Raw genomic sequence first — 18,677 nt, forward strand, 5'->3', positions numbered from 1 at the left:
AAGTAAGAATGAGGCCAGAAGATATCCACAAAACTGCCTTTAAAACTCATTCAGGCCATTATGAGTTTCTTGTGATGCCATTTGGATTAACCAATGCTCCAGCTACCTTTCAAAACTTAATGAATACAGTGTTCAGAGACTATTTGAGGAATTTCATTATGGTTTTCTTTGATGATATACTTATATATAGCAGTAGTCAAGAAGAACATGAGCAGCACTTGAGAATTGTGATGCAACTAATGAAAGAGCATTCTCTGGTTGCAAAAAAATCTAAATGCAGCTTTGGCTGTAGAAGGGTAGAATATCTTGGTCATGTTATATCTGATAAGGAAATAGCCACTGATGAGGGTAAGATAGAGGCTGTGAGGAATTGGCCACAACCTAAAACAACTAAGCAAGTCAGGAGCTTCCTATGCCTCACTGGTTATTATAAGATTTGTGAGTAACTATGGAATAATAGTCAGGCCTTTGATAGAGGTGATTAAAGGAGCTTCATTCAAGTGGACTACAGAAGCTCAAGGAGCTTTTGAGAAGCTTAAAACTGCTATGACTACAACACCAGTTTTTTCACAAGGATATGATACCATTCTTGTAGTGATGGATAGGTTGAGCAAATATGCACATTTTATGGCTCTATCACATCCTTTTACAGCCAAGAAGGTGGCTGGAGTATTTCTGGATTCAGTCTTTAAACTACATGGAATGCCAATCAAGGTGGTGAGTGATAGAGGGGCTATTTTTGTTGGTAGTTTCTGGAGGGAGTTCTTGACATTATTAGGAGTGGAGCTGCTCTATTCAACGGCTTATCATCCAGAAACTGATGGACAATCTGAGGTAGTTAATAAATGTTTACGGTGCTATTTGAGATGTGCTATTAGAGAGAAACCACATTCTTGGTCTCATTGGCTTGGGTTAGCCGAGTATTGGTATAATACATCCTACCATTCAAGTATAAAAATGACTCCTTTTGAAGCTCTTTATGGCTATGCACCTCCCTTGCATGTTCCCTACTTGCCCGGTGATTCAAATGTAGAGGCAGTAGATGTGGCTCTGAGAGACAGAGAGAAAATGATCACTATACTAAAGAAGAGCATATAAAAGGCAGCAGATAGAATGAAGAAGCAGGTGGATCAACATCGGAGTGACAAGGATTATGAAATAGGAGAGTGGGTCTGGTTGAAGCTGCAGAACAACAAACAAAAATCTATCATCAGATTGCAGATAAGGTTGGAAAGGTGGCTTACAAATTGAGTCTACCCCCTTCGGCTGCAATTCATGATGTCCATGTATGATACGATCATGGAAGTCGTGCATCAAAGCTTGTACCTGCAGCTGGCTTCGATCAGTATTCATCCTATTCATATGAAGTCCAAAAGCTCTGAAACTACTACCAATATCTTTGTCTTCTAAACAGCTTCGCGTGGGTACCTTGCACGCCCCAATCAGAGTCCGGTGGAGGGAGTTATGGCTGTTTTATGAAAGGCGCGCAGTGCAGACAAGTTCCACGCGGCCGGGTGAATTTCTAGGGGATAATTCACGCGGCCGGGTGACATTTTCGGACCCCATTCTGGCCCAACGGGCCACCCAAGCTTTAAATAGTATTTTTCCTCATTTTTCATAGTTAGACTTTGATGAAAATAGATGCTTGAGAGATTTGTTCCTCTTGAAGAGGGTTTCCTATCCAATTCCTAGTTTTCTAGGTTGCTTTTCCCATAAATTGCTAGTTCAAGTATGAGATTTCCATCAATTGCTAGTTCAAGCATGGATCAAGTAGAGGTATGCTTTGAGGTTTGTGGTTTCCTTGAAGATCTAGCCATGAATACATGTTAGCTATGTTGTAAGTGCCTTAACTTACTTCATCAATGACTATGTATCCCAATTTCCACCCTCCAATGTTATTTCCTTCTTTGTTCATCTTAGTTGTCTTATTTCTTGTTGGGGTGCTCTTTTTGGTAAAATAGAAAATCAATTCTCACAAAAAAAATACCTAGATCAAACATCACAATTGGATAAATCCTTGGGAAATGGATCATAAAATACAAGGATCTACATCATTTGGTATCTAGAGCCTAGTACCCACTAGGTGTTTAATCTTTTGCTTCTTTGAGTTTCTTTTCTTCCTTGTTTTTGCTCTGTTTTTGTTGGGATGATCGGATTGATCAAATATGCTTAGATTAAGCTGATATTTGGTGTGTTTAATCTATGTTATGTTTTCTAGCCACCTGCAAAATGTCATCGAAAAATACCTTCGTTTGCCTAGTTAACTGTGGGGATTAACATCATTGCCCTGTTTTGGCATAGTTGGGGAAAATTATATAAAACATGTCAAATTATCAAATCTGACTATATATGGATATTTTTCCCTTGATCTAGACTTGTTTGTGAATCTATCCACCAAAATTCATCCAATTTGGGCGCGGGAATTAATACCAAAAAATTCATAAAAATCAGCCAGATTTCAGCAAAAGTTTCATCTCTTGTTTGTTTTTCTTTGACTTATGTGTGATTTTCTTAAGGCCTTGAACCTACTTGCATCTTGCTACTATGTGTTTATGGCTTTGTCTTCTTGATTTTTTTTTTGCCAAGGAGTATACCTTGATTGATCCACCTCAAGCACCTAAATCTTGGAATTGGAGTTGTGAGTGTGAGTGAATCCACCTTCTCACAATATTCTAAGCCATTGTCGAGAGTTATTGGGGAGTGAATTGAGGGGGTTTTGGGATATCAAGGTTGAGTTCATCTTCTTAAATTCTCTTTTCTTTTATTACTAACCTCAAGGACTAGTGACTCGACTTATTTTAACACAAATAATACCCGCAAGTGTACGGGGCTAGTGTAGCAATTAGTAAGCAAGAGTATCGTATCCCACAGAGACAAGATTGTATCAACTCAAGTACCATGAACAAATTTCGACTACTATCTAGACAATCCAAAGAGCAATGGTTTTGTTCTTACTATAAGCATATAACAACGAACAAGGAATTAATAGTAACAAGAGGAATTAAACACAAGTGAAAAGATACCACAAAGAGGAGAGTAGAGTTTTGGATCCAACTACAATGGAATTGTATTGTGATTGATTCAACAACTTCGATTACTCATTTTATGTCTCTAGGATTACTAGGAAAGTCACTAGTTTAGGTTGAGCCCCCTCGCGAGTGTACTCACCCCGTTGATTAACCCTTAATATTGAAGTCTCCTTCTAATATGTTTAGATTAACTCGATAGAACAAAAGACCCAAGCCCTCACTAAGGTTCCTCTCTCTCGAGTATAGATTATCAAAGTGATGCTCACTCTTTTATCAACCCTAGATAGGTATCTCTCGATTACAACTATAAAGGTACACAAACCCAATTGGTAGCTAAGCAATTGAATTGAAAAGGCACAAGAATGAACAAAGAAATCACAAGAGCTAAGCAATCAAAAGAAGTCCTTGAATTAATCACAAACATCCATTGTAGTTTTCACCAAAACTCCACAATAAAATTAGCTACTCATGTTCTTCATGAAAACCAAAACAATGGGTTCAATCAAATACATAAAAGAAAGCAAATAGATACTCCTGTGGAATGATTCTATGGATTAGAGACTTCAATCTCTCGATTTGTAGTCTTCAATCTTCCAATCTCTCTTCAAAGTGTTATTGTGGAAGTGTAGAGTGTGTGGTAGGCGGTGGAATGTTGAATGCCGAAAAACCTAGATCCCCTCTTCCTTTTTCTCTTCGAAAATTGTGTAAACAGCGAAAAACGCGTGCTGATTAAACGGACCCAGCCGGGTGGATTAATGAACTGAAAACTCACCCGGCCGGGTGACACTTTTAGGCCTCTCACTGGTACGGAATAGTACCCGGCCGGGTGGATTAATGAACTGAAAACTCACCCGGACGGGTGACACTTTTAGGCCTCTCACTGGTACGGAATAGTACCCGGCCGAGTACTATTTCTTAGCTAGAAATCCACCCAGCCGGGTGTGGTGTTTTAAGGCCTCTCTGCCTCCAAAAGCTTGATCAACCGAATTTTCACATTCTTTTCATCTGTTTTTGCCTAAAAACTCAACAAACAATAAAACTCCAAGTAATAGAATAATTGGCTCGAAATAAACAATTCAAGCAATAAACTTGATATTAAGCACCTCAACAGACCAATTAATTCGTTTAAAACAAGATTTTGTCAACTAGTTCCTAGTGTATGTTTGATTTGAAGGTACTTTTCTCTTTTCTTTTATTACTAACCTCTAGGACTAGTTCCTAGTGTATGTTTGATTTGAAGGTACTTACTCTATGCCTCCTCGCATCCGGTCCAACAAAATGGCGGGTACAAGTGCGGAAGGGGAGGAAACAAGCATAATTCATCCTACACCCGAGGGGGACCTTGTGAGCATGATGGCCCCAATGATGAAGGAATTCAAACAAGAGGTGATGACTCAGATGGATACTCGGGTAAGAGAATCCGCTGCTCGGGCAAAAGAATCTGAAGCTCGCATGCTTGCCGCCCAAAACACCCTAGTTGAAGAGTTCAACACTTTGAAGGAAAAGCGGAGGACTAGACCTCCCACTCCTATGGGCAATGCCATGCTGAAGACTTAGAAATGTGCAGTTCAAACAAAAATAAATTGCATCATAAAATATTGGAGGAGTCCACCGGAAGAATAAAAAAGTTAAATGTGTGATTTATTGTTATAATTAATCTCTAATTAAGATATGTTTGGAATACTAAACAATCTTCATGATTTGTGTTATAAAAGACATAGAATCATAGCATATATATGCTCCATATAAATATATAGAATAAATGTAAAACAACTAATGTAGTAATGTTCCACTAAATCATGAATCGGAATCTACTAATAAAACTAGTATATAGTTTTATATGGAGTACATTCCACTAAATCATGAATCGAAATCTACTATTAATTTTAAATTGTATATTCTCCAAATCATTGGAAGATTTTGTTATAATTATCAAAAGGATTGTATATACTCCATAAAACTGAACTGATTTGAATCATAATATATGTTGCAAAGATAATTAAAAATTAATGTCTTGTCATAAAATATTATATAGAAATGTTATACATATGTGCATACGCAAATAAAAAAAAAAAAAACGAGTTCCACATGTCTATAGTATAAAGGAATACTAGTATTACTTTAAATTTTATTCATCAAGTATACACATATTTTGTGACATAAAATGAATTACATAAATCATACTTAGTATATAAAATCATCAAAATTGGTCAATTGGGTCGGGCCTGGGTCGGGCTTCGAATGGGCCTGGGCCCGGCCCGGGCCTGGGTTTATAAAAAGGCCCAATTGGAGCCCGCCTTAACTCTCAAGCCTAGCCCAGGCCCGCTCTATTTCACTAATGGGTCGGGCTGTAGCAGGCCTTGGCCGGGTCGGCCCGGCCCACTTGACACCTCTAAGTAGAGGGATACGAGCTCCCATGTCTCATGGAGAGTGGCATTCTAGGAGGGTGAGAGACCATGTTAGCCATAATGGGTTTGAGAGGCCAATTGAAGAAGAAGTCTCATATAGAGCTCGATTGAGGCCTACCTACCCACATGGTGGTGTTGACACAAACCAAAGAGGTAACTCATCAAGTCTTATGACTACATCCTCTTCTTTCTATTTCTCACATAAGCCTCTTGATGTATATGGAAATGTCTCCTCTTCGACGAGCTTAATCAAAATTAGTAGAGAAAAAGAACGAGAGAGAGAGAGAGAAAAGGCTTGAGAGTGAATGTGAGTCTAAAAAGCCAAGAGAGCGTGATAAAAGACAAGAGTGTGAGGTGCAAAAGTCAAGAGAGAGTGGTGGGGATGAGAGAAAAGAAAAATATCAAATGAGAGAAAAACCACAAGCACAAGTGAGTAAAATGGTGCTTGTTAGATTCTAAGGTCAATCTTGGTGGACACCAAATGATCCTTTGCCTTTTGCCCTTGGTGAGGAAACTAAACCCTTACCCACTAACACTTCTTCTATGTCTTTTTTTGTTGATGAGTTTGTAGGAAATTTAATTGAAGGCATGGAAGTGAAGCATCATATTGTACATGGCTTGGAAACTACTTACCCGGAGAAGGAACAAGAGGAACAAGGGCAAGTGGATGAGCTCCATGCCCAAGGTTCAAGTGCACTATCCTTATCTCCTTGTGATGTTTCATTGAATGAGATTACATTAGAGAAGCCCCTTTGTGTTGATAGATTTGTTATTGATGACTTGTGTAAAAAGTGGTCTCGTGAGCTTGAATCTCTGAATGCTAAATCTACCTTTGCACCATATATTGATCCTTTCTTGGTAAATCCAAGCAATAAGAGACATGACATTTCTCTTGTGGCTTCTACTTTGAATGTTAGAGTGACTTTCTCTCATGCTAAGATGCCTAAGCTTTCATTTGTTGGTAATTTTGAGCTCCATGAGTATGTGGATGAGGATAGTAGGACCAAGAGGAGTAACATGGATAATAACTTTAGAACTTGGTGTTTGCTATGTCTTTATTGCAAAGTGGTTAAACCCTTCAATGGGATTGGAGTGTTTTATGGCCGTTTTGTGAAGGATTTTTCCACTCATATGTCTCTTGTGGATGGTGTTGTGATTATTGGCATAAAATTGCATCGTTCTCATGTTTGTGGTATTATTTTAAAATTGTTGGAGCAATTGTGTGGGGGTAATTTGGAAACATTTCTCTTGATACTTGATGTTGCTTCTCACAAGTTTCCTATGCATGGTGTTGTTCTTACTCTACATGTTGTGCATGAAGGTACATGGATGCATTGCTCATATATTTTTGATCATTTCTTGAAATTGTTGGGACAATTGAGTGAGATCCCTTGTAATAAACTTGGTTTGTTGGTTGAGACACTTTTCTTGCAAACTTGATGTGAATTATGATGAACCCTATATGTTGAACTTGAGTTTGTCAATTTGTGGAAGGGTATTCCTTGTTTGAGCAAGAATGATGTGTTTATGATTAAAAATGATTGTTTGTTGTATGAGCTTGAGAATAAGATTTTTTTGCTTAGGCCTCTCTTGATAACTTTCCATTTTGCACCATATGAGGACCCTTTCTTGTGTATGCCTAGTCTTGTTAAGAATGCCAAATCTTTTGAGAAGATGTTGAAGAACATGGGAGTAGGTAGTGTGAGAATGCTTGAGACAAAAATGGTCAAATTGTGTGATGCTTGTGTGATGTGGCATAATACTTATTTTCCATGCATGACAATTAAGCCGTTCAATGGGATTGACATCTTTTATTTTCATTTTATCAAAGACTATGCATCACATGGTTTTGTTTGGGACTTCAATGTGAAATATTGCCTAGGTATTTGTTTTCACATTGCTTATGTATTAGTTTTGAGCTTGTTAGAGCGTGTCCACCGTCGTGGTATGGTGACTTCTATTAGAGTCGTTAGTGGTATTAATCTCTATCATCCTACTTGGATATTTGATTTGATCTCGTGCTATTTCATAGGTGTACAAAACCCGGATTTGAGGGCAAATCCTTTCCAAGAAGGGGAGGATGATATGACCACGAGTGCTAGACGTCAAGGGAGCTCCCTTCGGCATGAGCCATGGGTTGATTGGGGCCCAAGGATGAAAGAGAAGACATGCCAAGGATCCAATAAAGTTAGAGGGCCTCCCGAGGATGCGAGGAATAGAGAAGGCTCGGATTTGAGGACAAATCCTTTCCAAGAAGGGGAGGATGATACGATCATGGAAGCCGTGCATCAAAGCTTGTACCTGCAGCTGGATTCAATCAGTATTCATCCTATTCATATAAAGTCCAAAAGCTCTGAAACTACTACTAATATCTTTGTCTTCGAAAGAGCTTCGCGTGGGTACCTTGCACGCCCCAATCAGAGTCCAGTGGAGAGAGTTATGGCTGTTTTACGAAAGGCGCGCAGTGCAGACAAGTTCCACGCGGCGGGGTGAATTTCTAGGGGGATAATTCACTCGGCCGGGTGACATTTTCGGATCCCATTCTGGCCCAACGGGCCACCCAAGCTTTAAATAGTATTTTTCCTCATTTTTCATAGTTAGACTTTGATGAAAATAGATGCTTGAGAGATTTGTTCCTCTTGAAGAGGGTTTCCTATCAAATTCCTAGTTTTCTAGGTTGCTTTTCCCATCAATTGCTAGTTCAAGTATGAGATTTCCATCAATTGTTAGTTCAAGCATGAATCAAGTAGAGGTATGCTTTGAGGTTTGCGGTTTCCTTGAAGATCTAGCTATGAATACATGTTAGCTATGTTGTAAGTGCCTTAACTTGTTTCATCAATGACTATGTATCCCAATTTCCACCCTATCCAATATTATTTCATTCTTTGTTCATCTTAGTTGCCTTATTTCTTGTTGGGGTGCTCTTATTGGTAAAATAGAAAATCAATTCTCACAAAAAAAATACCTATATCAAACATCACAATTGGGTAAATCCTTGGGAAATGGATCATAAATTACAAGGATCCTTATCAATGTATCACTCTTGAAGCCGGCTGCTCCACCGAGGGGTCCTATAGCTGAATTGCCTACTATCTCTCATATTAATGATGCAACTCCTCAAGTTGTTTTGGACAGAAAAATGGTGAAAAGAAGAAATGAGGCTGCAACTAAATGGTTGATCCATTGGGTTGGTACCTGCTGATGCCTCATGGGAATTCGCAGATGAAATCAAGGCAAGATTTCCTTGGTTCCTTGTGGACAAGGAACTTTGAGAGGGAGGTATTGTTGCATGCATGATTTTTCATTCATTCTATACATGCATGCAACACTTATGCGGTAATTAGGATTAAATAAGCCAAGATTGATCAAATAAAGGTGCATGCTACATCGAACTAAGTGAGTTGAGGTGGCGAGGACGTGGCGAGGGTGTGACAAGGCGTGAGGTGGCGCATGCATGTGAACGCACGTGAAGTGAGGCTGACGTGGAGCATGGCGCGAAGAGTGTGAAGAAGCAGAGTATAAAAGGCGATTTGCTCATTCATTTTGCGTGTGTTGTTATGTTGAGATTGTAGCTTGCATAGATCGTGGATCTAGGGAAAATTCTCTTTACATTTCCTATTTTCATTATTGTAATTCTCTTAGATCGTGATATATACAATTTCTCTTTGTTGTGATTGTTAATCGAGCTGCTTATCTTCGTTTGAGCTGCGTATGGTTAATGTTTTGCATGCTACGAGCTAAGATAGGGAGATTACGAAGAAAAATCGTAACAAATGGTTGGGCAATAATAACATTTCCGTTATTTTAATAAATCTTGAGAAAAATTAGCAAGATGTTATAGTGGTAGTATAATCTGAGCGGAGTAAATGCAGGAGAAATGATTCAGTTAAATCAATTTTTCTTGAACTTATGCAATTGAATTATAAATTATTTAATTACCACTTGCATTAATCGTGTGATTATTTTTATTTGGAATAGATTATAATAATTAATTAAATTTAACACCATATTCATGGATTAATTATAAGGAAATAAAATAAATTAGTTAAATTCTATCCCTACAATTATGGAATTCAAAAAATTTGTGTTAAATTACGATTATTTAAAAATGATTGCAATTGAATTATAAATTATTTACCTGAATACCACCAAAACTCCCCTTATTTCCCTAAATACCCCCAAAATCCCCTTTTATATATTTATTAATTTATATTTATTTTACTTGTTAGTTTTAAGTTTAAGAATGAGTTTTTAGTTACTTTTAAAGGCCTTATTCTACTAACAAATAAGTAAATTATTATGTGGGCTTAACTACTCCATATTGCAGTTGGGCCAATAACTGCGTTGTGTTTGCTGTTGAACTTCCAATAAATATAATTGTAGGAATGGATCCAAATCCAGTCCACAATCGCTAACTAACATATACTCTATTTTTGGAGACAACATATTATCTTCTGTGCTATGCCTTACCACTGTATCTGCTGCACCTGCACTTCACACTTGTTTTACAGTACCACTACGCACTACCTCTATCCAATCATATCAATTCAAAGGTTCAAATTCAATTACATGATTAATTTTATAAAAAGAGTTTATTCTAATTTTTTATAAATGAATTATTGATTCTAATAGCATCCCCAACCGTGCTCTTAGCTAAAAGCACGGAAGTGGGCCCGGATCCACTTTTACTTATTGTCCTTAGCTAAGAGCACAATACTCACATCTGTGCTTTTAGCTAAGGACAAGCTCAAGGGTCCCACTATTCTATTATTCAATTTAAATACTCCAATTATTAAAAACATTTCTACATTATAAAAATACATTAAAAAATAAAAATTACATAATTAAAATCCTAAAAAATAAAAATTACATAATTAAAATACTAAAAAATAAAAATACATAATTAAAATCCTAGAAAATAAAAAAATACATAATTAAAATCCTACAAATTAAAAATTACACACGTGGAAGACTAGTCTTCTAACCCTAATTGCCTCTTGAGACCCCGGATCATTTGCTCATGTGTTGCAAGTTGATCCGGAGTCATCTTAGACGTATCATTCAAATAGAGTTGACCCAAGAGGGTCCACAACGAGTTGTTCGAGGGTGGAGGAGGCACAAAGGGAGCGGGGGCGGCTGGAGTCGGGGCGCGACGACGGGTAGCCGTCGCCTTCTTCCTTCCTTGCGGCCGGCGGGAACTGCTCGGGCCAGCGTCGGGGCTACCCAAGTTAGTTTCGGCAAGCTGTGTAGCCACATCATCGGAGGCGCAATCGGATAGGGCTACCGACCTCGACCGTTTGCTAGAGGAGCTGGAGGAGGATGCTACTACGTCGCCCCTATACTTCGGATGTCGGCGCCCCTCCTGCCAACAATCGAGGTACTTGAACGGTATCATCTCCAAGCTTTGGTAGGTCGCCAAGGCGGCACTGATGATGTCGAGCTCGCTCGTGTCGCTCCTCGCCGCCCACTCTTCCTGTTGGAAGTACCCCTGGAACTTACTGATTGCTAAGTGCATTTGTAGACGCAATTGCGCACCATACTCTCATTGCGATAGATGGTTCCCCCCGGTCGGGTTTCATTGTAAAGGCGAGTGATGCGCCACCAATACGTATCCCCGGTTTGGTTCGTGCCAACGTCCGAATCTTCGGAGACTGCCAAGTAGGCCTCGCCATCATCTCACCCGGAGTGTACGGGGTGCGGGTGCCACGAACATGAGGAGTAGGAGTAGGAATAGAAGTAGGAGTAGGAGTAGAGCCGCTGCTCCCTCCCGATCCGGGTTCGGGTGCCCACCCGAACTCGGAGGCGTTTTGGTCGTGCACCGGGTAAGGTGTCACGTAATGGTGCTCAGCGGCACTGACGTGCTCTTAGCTAAGGCAGCGCCGTGCCGCTGGCAAGGACGGACGAGCTCCAGCGGCGGACGGACGCCGCCTGCTCAACAGAACGGACGAACGGATAAAAAAGCATCGCAATGAATGCTCTAATATTAGTATAAATTTAATATAGTGAATACTATATAAAGAAACACTAAATTGTGTGTATATGGGTAAAATTTCTGTTATTATGATTATATGCATCCTCAATGAGGATATGTACATATACAACGTAGATATAGTAAATAAATACTGTATATTTTAAAATAACAAATTAGTTTGATTGAGTAAATATAGCAGTATTATGAATTTATGATTCATGTCAGACAGAAAAGGAAAAACTGAATCACCGTTTCAAATCTCTCTCTCTCTCTCTCTCTCTCTCGTGCTATTTTATTAAGAGCAGTGATTCCTGAAAAATCCGACTCTCTCTCTCTTTCCTCTTCATCTCTCTAGCTCTATCTTTCTCTCTCCTCCGCTACCAGCCATGGCAGCAGCTCTGGAGTGCTGGTCGAGCCGGACGAGCACGGATGAAGACATAGTGGAGCAGGTTCTGATGCGAACTAACGATAGATCAGAATGCCTGCCGGAGAATAACTCTTCCTCCGCCTCATCGTCCTCCTCCTCTTCCTCCGCCGCCGCCGCCGTACGCGACTCCTCCGCCTTCCAGAAGCGGTTCCAGAGGCTGAGCCGCAACGTGTCGGAGGCGATTGCCTCATTGAAGAACACTCTAAACCTAGATTCTGCTCGCGAGATGCCGGCCTCGTCGCCGGCTACCTGCCGGAGGCAAGTGTGGGGGAGTGTGGTGCGGAGCCTGACGCAGTTGTACCCTGGCAGCCAGCTTCCGGAGAAATTGGTGTCGAATCTGAGGAAGCATTACGATTCTCTACCGCTCAGGTGAAATTGATTCGCCTTTTTGTTTAATTTCGTCGTCGATTCCGTTTCCGTTTCACGATCGAAGTAGGTTTTGCAGATTAGGTTGAAAATGAATTGCGATTTCGTTTGATTGATAGCTATGCGCAAGCTGGTTTTGAGATGAAGGATGTGTTTCTGCACATCAAGTTGATTGAGCAAGCGGCGGCGGAGGACAATCCGGCGATTATCATTCAGGAGGTTTCCGATGAAGATACGGGCGCTGAGGGCGCTGCTTTCAAGCTTACGTTTGCATGTAACTCCGCAATTTCGTGGCCGGCAATGTCCGGAGCGCTCGACAGCTCGTCGATTTGCTGCAAAAAGCTGCAGATCTTTGAGAAGAAGGGGTGCACGTTGGGGATTGTTGTGCTGATTGTTCAAACAGGGCAGGAGAAAATGTTCAAAACTCGGATCGAGAATGCACTTAGATTAGCCTCGAAGAAGCCTAAAAACAATCCAATTAAGCTCCCTTTCGGCCTCTGTGGATGCCAAGAGGAGAGCACTAGGGGGAAAGAATTTGGGGAGATCGAAGAGGATTGTGGTGGCGATGGGAGTAACAGGAGTGGAGGAGAGAATTCGGACTCGAAACTTCAGTTAGAGTTGCCACTACCTGATGATTCGATCGTTGTTTCTGTGGATGAATGGCAGACTGTGGTTTCTGGCCGTGATGAGATCGGGAGGTGGTTTCTGAACTACGATGCAGTTGAGATTGGAGATCAGGCTGGGCCGGGCACGTTCAAGGGGGTGTATAAGGGCAAGAAAGTTAGGATCGAGAAGCTCAAGGGGTGTGACAAAGGAAATGCCTATGAGTTTGAGTGTAGGAAGGATTTGTTGGAGTTGATGACATGTGGGCACAAGAACATCCTGCAGTTTCATGGAGTTTGTGTAGACGATAATCATGGTTTGTGCATCGTGACTAAGTTGATGGAAGGAGGAACTGTCCATGACTTGATTATGAAGAGCAAGAAGATTCAGATCAAAGAGATTCTACGCATTGTCACTGATGTTGCTGAGGGAATTAAGTTCATGAATGATCATGGAATCGCGTATAGAGACTTGAATACGCAGAGGATCTTGTTAGATAAACGCGGGAATGCTTGCTTGGGTGATATGGGAATAGTCTCTGCCTGCAAGAGTGTTGGTGAGGCTATGGAGTATGAAACTGATGGTTATAGGTGGCTTGCTCCGGAGGTCCGTTTTCGCTATTCAAATTCGTAGTTTGTTAGTTGTTATGCATGTTCTTATATACTACTACTGAATTGCATAAGATTGAATTGATCTCTTACTAATTGTTAGAAGCATAGGCACCACCCTATATTCAAAAGGTGAATCAGATACTATTATATAGCCTTTACGAGCGATTTTTATAGATTGGAGTTTGGTTAGGGCTATCATTTGTTGTGCTAACATGATGATTAATAGCATAGAATAAGCCTTTTGAATTCTCCCTTTGTGTAGCAGATGTATCTAGTTTGAGTCTATGGCATTTACAGCTTTATGTTGTTTTTCCCAAATGAATAGTTTTACAACTCAGATGATTGAGTTGTGTCTCATGATGTTTTTAGGTACTAATTTTTTATTTATACTACTATAGTTCCAAGCATGATTACTAATGATGAATCTATGAAATTCTTGAACCATCTTGTTTAAAATATGGTGGTAATCACATTTTTATATCTAAGTAGACTTTTTCCTACCTGCAAACAGATAATTGCTGGCGATCCAGAAAACGTGACAGAAACTTGGATGAGTAATGCATATAGTTTTGGGATGGTGATATGGGAGATGGTGACTGGTGAGATAGCATACTCTTCTTATTCACCGGTGCAGGCTGCAGTCGGGATAGCCGCGTGCGGGCTTAGGCCCGACATCCCCGACTCCTGCCCGCAGCTCCTCCGGTCACTGATGCTCAAATGCTGGAACAACTGCCCCTCAAAACGTCCACAGTTCTCCGACATCATATCAACCCTATCGCGCTTCAACAACAACAACAACAACACGAATACATCCAAGTAGTAAGTCTCTCGGGTGAATCCCACACGTTCTTGTACTAAACAAAGCTCAAAAAAAGAAATCGCCCCAAACATAAATGAAAATACTTTAACAAAATCACAATACAGACATGATTGTAGGCATTGTGAACTACTTTATGGACCAGATGTTTGATTTTTAAAAGGAGTTATGTGCTTAGGTTTTGATTTATGTCTTGATCGTGGGTAGTTGAAGGGGATAAAATTTGCTTGTTTTTGTCTGCCAATATAGTTGAACCTAATCCACCCCCCCTCCCTTTAGGCTTTATGTCACATTTTGGTTTAGCTTTTGAGGTTTTTCCCCACTCTTGTTGACGTGATTATTGCGTCGGTGGAGTCGAGGGTAAAACTAATGATGTCATTATTATACACTGACATGTACTCATGAGATATGGGGAAAGATTGGTTGCAAATTCAAAGCTATGTTCTAATTTCACATTTATTTAGTGTGTGAATGTGAACAGTCAACCGCAATTCTCAAAGTTGGAATGAAAACAAAAATAAATGAAATTTGAAGGACATTGTTTTGTACTATATCGGCACACTTGGTTAAATTTTGTCAAAGATTCGTTTAAGCAGGTTTACACAAAGAAAAAGAAATTATTCTGACAAGAGGCAGCATAAGCTGACCTTTTAGTATGCGCACAACCATAGTCTATATGAAATGTATTTAAATTGTAAAGCTAAAAGGGCTAAGTATTAGAATTAATCCGATTAATTCTGATGCAGAGGATGCACATGTATTCATGTGCGTGTTTTTTAATTAGTACTCTTGTTTACTGTGTTGTGTACACTTCTCTAGTGCTTCAATTAAAATGGAACGAAGAACATTCCAATCGAGACCAATTGTGAAAAGTAGTACGAAAATCGAATGGTTAAACTACCTCCGCTTTATTTTTCACTAAATAAAAAATGGAATGGAAGTGACAATTTTTGGGTCTATCACAAAGATTTTCATAAGTTATGATCTCTTGGTAAAGAATTAATATCATACTCAACTTAGAATATGTACTAAGTAGATGACGAATCACAAACTCCAGTTTTGGGTGTATCACAAAGATTATCATTTTAAATTAATTACTTCTATTATTATTATATTCTTTTAAGTGTAGAATGATACCACCAATGATAAAGCAAAATAAAGAATGAAAATATATGAATAGCAAAAAAAATGTCATGATAGTAAATGACATTACTACCATTCATGTACAATGAAATGTACTGTACTTCTTAATCCTACTTTAGATTGATTTGTATTTTAATCATGAAGCATAATTATTGTATGGCCCATGATCTAGCATGTGGCTCATAAAAAGAGACTGTCCTAAGCTCATCATTATTAACTATAAGAAACAAAAATAGTGTCATTAAGCATAATCATAGGTTTATTAAAAACATTCTCGACTTATTTGACAATTCTACCCCTACAAACACATAGATTTTATAGATTCCGCAAATGAATTTGATCGCCGCGTTTGATCAATCCATTATGCAGTCATAATATGATTGGCTTTAGATAATGTATCAAAGTAATCCCTAGGTTTATGGATTATTTTTTTAGAATGTTCCTAGGGTTATTTTTATTTTTAGCAAAAAGAGATTAGTATATATTTTTCTCTTAATTTACTCTTTCATTTATTTAATTCTCTATTCAACTCCCCTACTTTATTTTCCTCTTATTTTAATTTATTTATTTATATAAATTAATTATACATCTCTTCCCTCCGTCCCAAGTTAATTATGGCGTTTCTTAAAATTTGTGTTTAATATATATATTGTACAAGTTTTAAGTTTAAGATTAAATTTATATCTATTTTTAGATATATTTTTTTGTTTTCTTTAGTACTCTTAGTATTCGTCCACAAAAAAATAGTCTTATTTGCTTTTTTGGGTGTCAATAAAAAATAGTCATATTTCAAAAACATAAACTTTATTTCATACTTTACATACTTTTTTTCCTCTCTCTTTCTTTATCTATTTTTTCTCTCTATTTTTTCTATTTTTTTTCTCTCTCTTTCTTACTTCACCAATTTTTCATTAAAACCCATGCCTTCTAGAAATGAGACTATTTTTAGTAGGCAAATGGAGTAATATTGTTGTGTGATAGTCACAATGAATTAGTATATTACTATTTTTCATAAATATTATTAAAATTTATATATTCAAGATCAATAAAAATTTTCAATTGAATCCCCAATTGCTTTAAATTTAAATTAATTGAGATTTCAATTATTCAATTAACATAATTTCCAAATGAATCCAAGATCCACCAATTTTTAGGGTCATGTGAAATTCTCAACTCAGTATTAAGATAATTGAAACATTCAATTGTTCAACTATATATGGATCTTACATTAATTGTTGTGTGATAGTCACAATATATTAAAATAAATTTTAGATCAATTAAAATTCTCAATATACCCCCAATTGTTATAAATCAAGTCTATTGAGATTTCAATTATTCAATTGAACATAATTTTCAAATGAATCCAATAACCACTAATTTTTAGGATTGTTTTGAAATTCTCAATTCAGTACTATGATCAATTGAAACATTCAATTGTTCAACTACATATGGATCTTACATTAATTAAAAAGTTAAATTAATACACATGCCTAAATTTAAAACAAGGTTGCTAGATATTAAATGATTTTAGAAAAAAAATCTATCGTTGAAGGAAAAAAAAATTCTTCTAGGAAAACTCTAGAAAATATAGAAGTTTAAAGGAAATTCAAGAAAATCTCGCAAACTTGTGTATATATAGACAAATTATTTCTATTCAAACGATAATGATTTGACATTAAGTGTTTCTTGCTAGGGGCACACGTCACGCAAAACTCAAAGTTAATGTATTTCAGTTCAAAAACAAAAATTTGAAGAGAAACTAAAAAAATAAAAATAAAAAATTGTGTTCCAATATATATTTTGATGTTATCAACAAATTAAAAATATTGAAATGAAAAACTAAATAGAATACTATACAAAAACATCAAGAAAAACTCATGGAAAATATTGGGGCAACTCCTTGTCATTCTTGACGATCTCTTCAAGGTCATTACAACCATCAAGAGTAGCACCTTCATTGGGAACAACTTTGTTAACAACTTTGTTGGGAGAATGGCGATCTCTTCAAGGTCATTACAAACATCAAGAGTAACACCTTCATTGGGAACAACTTTGCTGGGAGATTGGTTATGTTGTTGGAATCACCAACACCAATACTATTGTGGGAGTATTATCTGCGAACGATCGGCGAACGCAGCTCAAATAATATCAAAAATTAATAATATCCATCGCGATCGGCGAACGCAGCTCAAATAATATCCAAAATTAATAATATTCAAAATAATATCCATCGCGGGTTTCCGTCGATCAAGACTAGGTTTTTGTGTATTGCATGAAAGAGGTTTTTGTGTATTGCATGAAAGTTAAAATATCGCGTGTTTCCCGTCGATCAAGGTTAAAATATCGCGTGTTTCCCGTCGATCAAGACTAGGTTTATGTGTATTGCATGAAAGTTAAAATCGTGAAAAATAAAGGAGTTTTGATATTTTTTTCATTGATTAATTGATTATGAAATACTTCACACATATTTATAATACGTGTGAAGACAAAAAGATATTCAAGATATCTAACTAAATCAAATCTAATCTTAACAAATTAACTAAATAAGTCACAAAGATACTAACTACTTGTACATTAATTATTAACTAAAATTATGCTTACAATATATGGATATATTCATATTAACCTAAAGCATAAGCAACCAAAAGAGAGTTTCCAAGATCAAGACACGAATAAAAAAAAACAAGGTCAAGCATAAGATCAGCTTTGCTTATCTTTCTATCATTTTCTTGAATTATTCTTTAGCTTTTCAGCTGCCATTAGGAGCTCTTGTCCCTTTGTTGATGGAGAAGACGATTAATTCGACATAAGCGTACAGAAGATGAAGACCTCATGTGCGTATTTGATCTCCGTCACATTGATTATGTAGCATTTGAATTGTAATTTAAAACAAAATAATTAAAAAGGAAACTGAACATCATATGATAAATATAAATTTAATTTTTATTTTATAATAAATTAAAATTTCATAATAACCAATTTAATACAAAAGTATACAAAATTAATTCAATTGAATTACATAAACAATACATTTAATTTTCACCTCAAAATAATATCCAAATAATACTCAATATTTTTGGAATAATAGAGGCTTAGAGTCAACTATAACTTAATCTCCATATCAGCACATATGTAATTGATTTTACCGGTACTATTAATTTTACTGACACCAAATACTCCTTTTTTCAAGGATCTTGTGTAAGTATAACTTATTTGCATATACTTAAGTTTAATAGTAGGAGTTATAATTTCCACAAGAGAGAACCTGCCAATCAAGCATAGGAATAAGGCACCCATGAGAC

At 37.5% G+C, this 18,677-nt stretch overlaps 1 protein-coding gene across 1 annotated transcript; it reads left to right on the forward strand.

The window, feature by feature from the left end:
* The first annotated feature begins 11,646 nt into the window (after positions 1-11,646).
* On the forward strand, positions 11,647-14,421 carry LOC125201581 (uncharacterized). Its single transcript, XM_048099754.2, has 3 exons — positions 11,647-12,204; positions 12,321-13,410; positions 13,927-14,421. The coding sequence occupies exons 1-3, from the start codon at positions 11,795-11,797 to the stop codon at positions 14,233-14,235; spliced, it is 1,809 nt and encodes a 602-aa protein (XP_047955711.1). The 5' UTR covers positions 11,647-11,794; the 3' UTR covers positions 14,236-14,421.
* The last annotated feature ends 4,256 nt before the right edge of the window (positions 14,422-18,677 follow it).

This window comes from Salvia hispanica, chromosome 2, assembly GCF_029641045.1.
Source record: "Salvia hispanica isolate PSC_SH4W2 chromosome 2, Shi_PSC_v1, whole genome shotgun sequence".
NCBI classification, from domain to species: Eukaryota; Viridiplantae; Streptophyta; class Magnoliopsida; order Lamiales; family Lamiaceae; genus Salvia; species Salvia hispanica.

What these genes read in the sequence shown, in the direction of transcription:
- LOC125201581 (XM_048099754.2), top strand. Translation starts at nt 11,795, where the DNA reads ATGGCAGCAGCTCTGGAGTGCTGGTCGAGCCGGACGAGCACGGATGAA. An exon ending in TACGATTCTCTACCGCTCAG is followed by an intron (nt 12,205 to 12,320) that starts GTGAAATTGATT and finishes TTTGATTGATAG; the next exon opens with CTATGCGCAAGCTGGTTTTG. An exon ending in ATAGGTGGCTTGCTCCGGAG is followed by an intron (nt 13,411 to 13,926) that starts GTCCGTTTTCGC and finishes ACCTGCAAACAG; the next exon opens with ATAATTGCTGGCGATCCAGA.